This window comes from Engystomops pustulosus, chromosome 1 (assembly GCF_040894005.1).
Source record: "Engystomops pustulosus chromosome 1, aEngPut4.maternal, whole genome shotgun sequence".
Taxonomy (NCBI): domain Eukaryota; kingdom Metazoa; phylum Chordata; class Amphibia; order Anura; family Leptodactylidae; genus Engystomops; species Engystomops pustulosus.
The window spans coordinates 45,561,097-45,571,006 of record NC_092411.1 but is presented as its reverse complement, the minus strand read 5'-3'; the positions used below and the strand labels follow the sequence as shown (position 1 = coordinate 45,571,006).

The 9,910-nt window shown below is 41.8% G+C and overlaps 1 protein-coding gene across 6 annotated transcripts in view; it reads right to left on the bottom strand.

Annotated features, from left to right (window-relative positions):
• Positions 1-731: 731 nt before the first annotated feature.
• The window catches only part of ADGRV1 (adhesion G protein-coupled receptor V1), a 270,179-nt gene continuing 261,000 nt past the window's right edge, over positions 732-9,910 (bottom strand). For all 6 annotated transcript variants that reach the window (XM_072139515.1, XM_072139520.1, XM_072139525.1 and 3 more), the window contains 4 exons: positions 7,985-8,106; positions 4,756-4,947; positions 4,516-4,669; positions 732-1,095 (listed from right to left, as the gene is read on the bottom strand). In XM_072139515.1, coding sequence (XP_071995616.1) covers positions 977-1,095; positions 4,516-4,669; positions 4,756-4,947; positions 7,985-8,106 — 587 coding nt within the window. In that variant the 3' untranslated portion in view covers positions 732-976. The remainder of the gene's footprint in view (positions 1,096-4,515; positions 4,670-4,755; positions 4,948-7,984; positions 8,107-9,910) is intronic.

The window sequence follows — 9,910 nt, the reverse complement described above, 5'->3', positions numbered from 1 at the left end:
TCTTTGAACATCTTGCCCCCGGTATGAGTAGCACACGCTGCGGCCCATCAGATAGAGGGGGACACTTCTTCTTTGTCCATGGTGAGATCTCCTTCTGTATGGGATAAAGAGGTCGGATTTCATGAGATACAGAGGCTTGAATTGCATATACGTCTGCCAACTCTATTGAGATGTGATGAAATAAATAATAATATGGTTTTAATAATCTGAATCTGGATTTTAGGACACAGTTTCTCGGAATAGCATCTGTTTTCACATGTTATTGCTGAATTGTACTGAACCTTCAGTAGGTTATGTATTACAGACATATATTACTTTCCATGAAATTACCCGTAATTGTACCTTCTATAAGCCCGATCACTCCCTGATTTCTTCATGTATAGTAATTGTTCTTCCACAGAATCATAACTAAGATTTATGAGATTGTAATCTTTGCTCACGTTATCACTCCTGCAGCTGGCTTCACACGTTTCCCATGTTCTGGACACAATCCAATGTAGATAATAGCAGAGACATTCATCAGGCCATTGCTTATGTGCATATAGACAGCTGTTTTCCAGGTGAAAAGGTGAATGGTGGCAGGGCTGGTTTTAGACAAAGTGGGGCCCCAAAATAAAACTATTTTATGAATAGTCGAGGGCGGTGAGTGGCACCTGTCGGGTCTGAAGCTGTGTGTATATAGAGGGCTTAGCTGTATAGACTATGTATTACCTATAGTAAAGGGAACTGTGAAAAATAAACAAATGGTTTTTATTACATACTACAGTAAAAACGATTAATCCAAAACGTCCATCTTAGAAAAGTTCATCACTACGTATTTTCGGTTTTGAAGACTTGCTGCTTCAGTATTACCATATTAAGTTAACAATGTCCACTTTAGGGCATTCGTCTTCTTAACTAGTTGTTATCTGGTAACTACTTTACACTGTGGTACAGTTTAGTGCAAAATTTAGAATACAAAATTCATGAAAATGGGTTAGAGATGAGTATCAGCTATGGGAATCCTCCGCAGTTCCACAATTTGGGAGTTGGCCATGCTGCCTCCATCTTGACTTCCGTGGCATGATTCAGTATCGCTGATGTTCAGTGCTGACCCTAAGGGTGAAGTCAAAATAAATGTAATTAAATGCAAGTATCAGATGATAAACTTGGTTTTGCTTGACACAGACAGAGTGTGATACATTGCATGTATTTCTGATGAATAAAGAGAACACCTGATTCACTGGATCACAACGGAGAAGCTGCTACTTTTTCCTCAATCGTATCTATATTCCATGCAATTGGGATATTTCTGCTGCGGGCACCCACCACAACTTTGTTTTTCTGAACTTGGTTTGAAGTTACCAGAAATGTTATCTACAGTCAATGAGAATACAAGCAGGCCCCTAGTCAAAGACACCCGACTTACAGAGCATCCTTAGTTAAAGATGGACCCCTCTGCCCACTGTGACCTCTGGTGAAGGTCTCTGGATGCTTTACTTTAGTAACAGACTGCAATGATCAGATATTAGGTGTCTGTAATGAAGCTTTATTGATAATCCTTGGTCCAATCACAGCAAAAAAATTTTCACTGGGGCAAAATTTTTTTTGTCTGGGTCTACAATTATAAAATATACAGGTTCGACTTACATACAAATTCAACTTAAGAACAAACTTATGGACCCTATCTTGTACATAATGCATGGTTTGCCTGTAGATACTGGATCCAGTAGGCGCATACACAGTGTGGATGGAGATCATGATTGTCGGTTTATAAACAACTCTTTGGCTGCTATGAACCCGAACCCATACGGGCAGACAGCCCACGCGCCATCCTCACTGGAGACACATTAATAATGTAAAGCTGTAAAATTCACCTGCTCCCAAAGGGTCAGGCCTGACTTCAAGAATAGAAACAGGTGTAGTAGCTTATGCTTGGCTGTACTGTGCTGAGCTATATATGGTGACAATTTGGGGATCCATGAGGGGCGTCCACTGCCCCAGTGTTTGACCGGTTTCTAAAGGATTCTGCTGTTCTCAGTTACAGGAAAAGAGGATCTTACATATATGAAGTGAAGCTTTTCCCTAAAGTACAGTATCATTAAAAATATTTTACAAAGGTTACAGTTATAGACTTATTATTACAATTTATGGCTTTACCTCTGTATTTTATCTTTTTAAGATAAAGTACCATCTACACCTACATCTGTATTACTTTTACATAACTTACCATAGCATTAGCACCTTGGCTTGTCGGTATTACACTGGCTTTGTCTATGTAATGCTTTCTTATTCCTTTTTTGTATAGGTTGCACTTGGTTTAGTTTTTGTACGTAGTGGTGTACCACCATTGATATTGCTGTGGGGGTTTTGACCCTCTATTTAGCCAGCTATGTCACACGTACTCTCTCATGTGCATTATCCTGAAGACAATACATTACTGGGTAATACGGTGTCACTTCTGTTGTGGCAGGGATGCGGCTGCTCTTCTATTCATTCTAACAATAGACACTATTTCTAGGCATCCATTGAGTGGATAGAAAACATGTCACTTGTACCTGAACTCTGCAGTATAATGTATTCCCTACATTAAGAAGATCATTTTGTTTGTTAATTGCCAAACGCTATTAGGTAGAAACATTACCTGGAAGAATAACAATACAGCAGCGATACACATACAAGGAACGATATAATGGGAGCAGAGCAGGTGATCATATTGCAGTATTTTATAGGGATCTTTATATGTAGTTTGGTTGAAGCTGGGACTTTATACAATGCAAGACTTTTTTTTCAAATAAAGAGCACCAACATTTGCTCAATGGTTTCTGGAAATGTGACTTATTTAAATTGTGTAGATTTGGGCAGAACCTCTGAATATAATTCCACCTTTGAAATAAATACAAACAAATCAGTGAATCAAGAAAAAGTGAGTGCTTAAAAGTCATAAATGATCAATGCCCCCAAACACTTACCACCAGTTTCACACATCAGTATTGAGGTCAGTATTTTGCATCAGTATTTGAAAGCCAAAACAAAAAAATGGATCCTAAACATCTTCCCAATATATTTTTTCCCTGCAGAAGCTACACATGGTTTTTACGTACAGATAATGTTTTATCAGGGCTTGAACCACAAAGCATTAAGGCGGGGGTGTGAGGTCGGCAATAGAGTGGGCCGCTATATGCACTTGCTATAGTTAGTGACCTTCAAGCCTAGCGGTCGGTACTTAGTAGTGCAGATCTCTGTCAGCCATGACCTGGCATAGATTTATATACCAGCACAACCCGGCCACCAGATACATTGAAGGACGAAGCCTTCTGGTACTGGAGGGATAGGATCTCCATCATATGATCCCCCAATGTTGAAAAAAAAATACTGAGCAGAAAAGCGCAGTGTGGAACCGGCTTCAGAGTAAAGTGTAATGTATGACTGTCAGGCTCCAGGGGTAGTGGACCCACTGGACCACCGTGGTCGATGACTTAAGCCGACACCTGGGACTGGAGTCTAAGTCTTCACCAGAGCCCGCCACAAAGCGGGTTGGATTTGCTGTGGCAGCGGAGGAGCGTAAATGTGAACAGGTCCGGGGTCACAAGGGAAAGTCAATACACGAGCACAGGGCAATAATATAAGCTTTCTCAAAGGCATATAGCAGAAAGATCCGGCAGGGTGTGCAGGGAGAGGCAGGCTTAAATGGTCTCCTGGGAAATGGCCAGCGCCCTGGCCCTTTAAATCTTCTGAAGCCAGCGTGCATGCGCCCTAGGAGTTGGGAACACGCGCACATGGCCGAGGAAGCGGTGACAGGAGCCGGGACAGGTAAGGAGCATGGGCGCTGCACCAGCAGGGGGAGAGAGACACGCTATGAGTCGCCAGAGCACCTGTGACAATGACCTCTGACACCTGCTTCATCAGATCCAATCACCTGGTCACTGTTGACTACAGGATGTTGAGGTCCACTACAGCAGAGCAGAGGTGCAGAGGCTGTGCAGAGGTATCCCATGGTTCTCCCCTAGCTGTTAGGTGGAGACCTAGAGACCCAGCTGCTCCTTCTCACTCCTACCTCTCCCTCCTACATTGAGTTTCTATGTAATCTGCCACTTCAGCGAGCAGAAACTTTGTAAAGAGTTATACTTTTTTTCATTACAATGAGAGGAAGCCAATATATTGCAACATCCCTAATATCCACCTGTGCCATTGATCTAGGCAAAGTTTATTAGTAAATTAGTGACCCTTTGGGTTGTCAACCCAGGAGAAGGCGGAAACCATAAAAGTCTTCTCTGGTTTGATGGCTTTTTGTGTATTGAGTTTTAATATTAATACAATAAAGAATTGCTGGTAATATAATCTTAATAGAGTCTTAATAGTTGCAGAAGCTTTCTCAATATCCGTGTTGCCTGTTCGGCCACTTACATGTGGACTGTACTCTGCATCAATGAATGGAGAGCAGTGAACTGACAACCCAGGCCGAGGTTTATAAACCCAGAGAACATACATTACATCCAGGCTTAATGCTAATAAAGAAACAGGTCTGTAACTTACCAGCTTTTAATACAAATATTAAGTCATCAAATTCTTGTAGTTCCTCATCAGCGACGAGGGAACCATTGCTGTACCCTCCAGACGGAGTATAGGCCGCACCATTCTGTGGGCTTTGCTTTTCCTGGGTGCCAGATCTCTCCCATTCTGATGAAATCTTTAAAATTATAAAGAATTGGGAACTTTATAAATATAGATTATACAGCTAACATCATATAATATACTATAATAGGTTATATGTACCTCCTCCATTGCACTGATAAGATTCTGGGTGGATTTGCTGATCTCTGCCCCGGCGGGTGGCATCCCACTGCTAGGGGTGAAGAAGGCCGAGGCCGAGCTTCTGTGTCCATCCATCTCTATACTGTAACTCGCTTTCACTGGACAGCACAGCTGATTGTGCATGATGAAGTAAACCACAAAGACATACAAACCCTGAAAGTGAAAAACAAAGATTAGAATTTGGAACCATAATTTTAGCAACAGGTTCTATTCTATACATTAGTGGAGAAGCTTCAGGAAGTATCGATGCTTCATTGCATAAAGGTACAATGTATACAGCGTGTACATTAGTGTCATACAGGGTGCTCTCAGCTAAGCTGAGTGTGCATGTGTATAGGGGAGTCTGATACGTTATCGGTGATGGCTGACAGGTATATATAGTGCATGTCTAGCTTTTCATTATGAGCCATGTGATGAGGACATTCTTGTACATCCCTGCAAACTATGTTGGCGCTATACAAGCAATGGCCAATAATTTATTTCAGTTTCATCAATTTAATGATTATCCACTTCTGATTGAATAAGTCTGCGGAGGCACCATAGGAACGCTGTAGTACCCAACATGAACCCTCATCATTACAACTCCTTCAGCATTTACCATGCCTGTTACTTATGCCGCCAATCACCTATGCCACCAGGTGTATTTCTATGTAAACTAGTGCAGTATAAAACCTCCCAACGGATCCCATCCCGGATACAGCAGGACAGTCCTAATTTTGGGCTGTATCCCGTTGTCCTGCCTGTTGGGAGGTGTGCGCCCCGACATCAACTCTGCATCCGACACCAACAGAGCTGATTACTGCACTATAACTGTGTGTCTGCTGTGTCTAGCAGAGGGGGAGCTTCTGGGTAGGAGGATAAGAGGGGAAGCTGCTGGGGGGGCAAAATAAGAGGGGGAGCAGCAAAGCAAGAGGAGGAGCTGCTGCGGGGGGCAAAATAAGGGGAAGCTGCTGCAGGGGGCAAAATAAGAGGGGGAGTGGCAAAATAAGAGGGGGAGCTGCTGGGGTGCCAAAACAAAAGGGGGGGGGTGTTTGGGGGGCAAAATAAGAGGGGGAGCTGCTGAGATGGCAAAATAAGAGGAGGCTTTAATATAAGGGGAGCTGGAGGAACAATATAAGATGGGGGGATGAAGGGCACTAAGGGGGAATGATGTGTCGCTTCAGTTAGAAGTGGTGAGATGTTCAGAGCAACTGATGAGTTCACAGTTTTCCGCTTCTATTCTGATTACTTGTAGTTTTTCTGCGTCTGGATCTTTATAACATTCACTATACACTGTACACGGAAGCTAAGCATTTCTCTCTGGTACTTTTCTGAGTAATAATAATAATGTATTGTCTGCATTCAGATATGTCACAATAGGCCATAACATCTTACAAAGAATTCCCCTGAAACTGTGTTTGTCACTAGGGGAGGTGTTGCAGGATCAGTGTATACTTACAGGTACTTTCCACTCTGGCACACAATCTGCTGTTAGGACAACATAGCTATATACACACTACATCAGGCTATATATGGAGACATTGCCACTGTGATACTTCTTGCAATAGTATATATAATTTAATACAAATCCATGTCAATTTATCTTGTAAGAGCATTGTAAAGCAAAGAAATGTGACTGTGAGTTGCTCTGCAAGCACAACCTCATACACCACAGTGTCAGACTCTGTCACTGCTATGGAGAAGCTTCATCTACCTGCTATATGGATATACCATAGGTTATTAAAAAAGAAAACGCTTTAACAGATAACATCTCACAGAAAAATGTCAAGTTCACTTGTGTGAAAGAAATATATGGTTTTGAAACTTATAATATACTGCAGTTGGACACAGGGTGCGGTGGAGACGTCATAGTATTGTATAATAATTATAATCCCATTAGGCCAGTCATACTCATGTACAGCAGGCTAGACTTGATGTTCTGGCTTCCTTCCATCTCAGTTGTGTTCATACACATGATATTTATATTTTCTCGGATAATGTGAACCTTATAATATTAAATTGCAAATATCCATTTAAAAAACATTTTTCTTTATTTTATAAATTAAGTGCAGGTGATAATAGTATACAATAAATAGTTTTTTTTTTCTCCCTTTCGTCCTGCACTAAGCAGTGTGTCTTAAAACTTACCTTCTCATACATATACAGAGAGAGGATATAGATAAGGAGAAGACTATAAAGTTTCTAGTTACTTAACTCCTTACAGACATTCACTTGATAGACTTATCTCCATAAAGAGCTGAAGTATCAAGTGAAATATTCTTCAGGTGTGTAAAGAGTTAAGCTTTAGCCTCCTCTCCTTATCTGTCTGCTTTGCATGGACTTCAGAACTGCTTTCTGAAACACTGTTCACTCCAGCAGTGTAAGCACTGTAAGCACTGGAATAACTTCTATCAATATACAATTTAGATTTATTTTACAGATTACTTATAAGGAGATTTCATGTGTAGGAAGTAAAGGTGAGATGCACACACATCTCACATCACAGCTCTGGTTTTCAGGTATAAAGGCGCCAAGCTCTTTGTCCTTTTTCAGAGCCATAGAATAATAATAAAATTCTGTCTGCCTACAGCCACCACTTGGGGACCTCATTGCATACAAAACTAGACACCTCTCATCAACATCAAGGTGTATAAAGTAGACTAAATGGATATAATGGGGCTCATTTACTAAGGGTTGCAGACCGCACTTTTGTTGGACAGTTCACAGTTTTCAGGGATTGCACGGCTTGGACAGGTATTTAACAGGTGTCTACGCTGGGATTGTGTCGCACGCGCAGCGCAGCTGGCTTCCATGTGGCACAAATCGGGGGGCGTGCCGTAGGACGATCAGGCTGATACATACTGAGCGTGGGATTTATCTTTCAAATTGTGTTGCAAGACAATGCACTTACATGCACCCGGAAGAAGAAGGTTGGACATGAGCGGGGACGTGACACATGCAGGATATCTGGCGCACGATCTTAGTGAATCACGGCACAGTGCATTGGAGTTGGACAATGCACTTTCGGTGTATAGAGTAAGTAAATGTGCCCTAATAAGCATATATTAGCATATATTTTGACTGGGTGTACGTGAGCTTATGTTATCGCACGCACCTCCATAGCACAGTACAGAGATTCTGTGGGCTGAGCATTCATATGCCATGGATTCAGCAATCATTTGTAGAATTATTAACATACCAAAAGTCTTACCTGTAAACTATCAAAAATGATGAAGAGAACTAACATCCAGAGGTGTCTGTAGGCCACATGTAATCCTCCCCAGAGGCATGTCAGCGAAATAAGAGCAAAAAGATACAAGATCAGGGGGATCTCTGCAAAAAAAAACAAAAACATTACATTACTTGGGGCGGTATAAGTAATAAATGCTGGACTTAGCTCATTTATATACCATTGCTTGTCTGGGAACAATGCTTGTCTGTTATGTCACTTCATTAAAGGTAGGGTCCAAAACAACCATCATACAGAAATTATCACTGGGTGTAACACCTCTGTCGGCGTCATCCTCTGTCCGTGGTATGCGGCTGAGGAGGCCGATGATTGTACATATCTTTCTGAACTATCGCAGTGTGAACACGGGTTTAGCTGGCTTTGCTGTTTGGATTGTTTAGAAACCACACCTGTCTCTCTCCTGCAGCATTAGCTCTGGTTCATAGATAGTTAACTCCTCACGCGACTCACCTGCTCCCAAGTGCAGACTGGATCACCTAGTACTGGCCCAATTACTATTGAGGCCAGGACTCTGAGATCATATAAGAGTCCTGCCCACCCCTCCTAGGTTGCTGACTATAGAGTTCCTCCTAGCTAGCTCCTTGCCTTGCTCATTACTCTGATCATTGTTTTCCTGATCATCGGCTCTTGCTCAGACTACTCTACCGTTTTTGTATTTCCTCTGTTTTCTCTCTGTCGTGATCCGGGTCTTACGGGCATTCTCATCTGTTGTTATGTTTTGTCTTTGACTTTGTATTTTGCACTTTGGCATAGGAAGGGATAGTCCACCAGTTACTAACGACCGCCTAGGGTGCTGCGGAGTAAGCAGGAAGGGCAAGATTGGTGGTTTCAGAATTAGGAATTACTGCCCTGTCCATTTTCCTGTATCTGGTCCCCTCTGGGGGTGTCAGTGCTCACTATTACACATGATCATTACTGCTCTACTGAAATTGAACTGTCAAGTCTTATAGAGACTAAAGAGAACAATAGTACACACTATTACAAGTGGGGGGCACAGGGTCCTGTTTAAAGGCGGTATTCCCAATGATTATTGTTATTATGTAGATTATAAACTTTTATGGGTGTGAAACTTTTTTTTTGTCTCAGTACTTGGCTAGCTTTATCATTTTACCTGTGGGTTATTTCCCACACTGAACAGAACATATTGGTATCGTATAAATAAATTAGAAGAAATTACGTAATTAGATCACCCATTCCTCAAATATAGGGGCTTTGCATGTGGAAATAGCTATACCATAAAACAGTTGGATCAGTTTGCAGTATGTGACTTCATTTATGGGTAAAGGACAAAGTAGTATCTTTCACGCCCAACACCTTGGGGCAGAAACAACACACAAATATGGTTTCTAAGAAACACCATAGCGATAAACCTGAGATTCCAGGAAAACTTATTTTCACTGAAGGGGTTTTCAGGTTCATTTTGTTTTGAAACAGTAGAATGTAGGCCCTGGAGAAAGATGAGGTTGTGTATATTATTAGGTGCTTCAGCTGTCTGACTTTCATTCTTAAGATGTTTTAGTTTAGTGAGAGCTCAGTAAATATGCAGTAAAAAACCCCAGTGTGGTCTGGATGTTATATATTACATCAACACAATATACTGACCTGCTGAGAAGTGACCAGGATTAGACTAGTAAAATTCCCAGCCCGCCCCTACGGCAACCGTCACTTGAGTCTCCCGGTTCCTACATCCTCTAAGAGTTTGTAGACAGATATCTCATCATGTATGACTGGCAGTACTACAAGGATGACTCTCTGTGCCATAGAGATCTCACTAAATGTGCTCATAAATCTCCCGCAGCTGTCAGCCAAATGCTTGGTTAAACTGAGGGCACAAGTGTTTTCAACATTGAAAGAAGAGTAAGGCCGCTGCCAGGTACTTTAGATAGG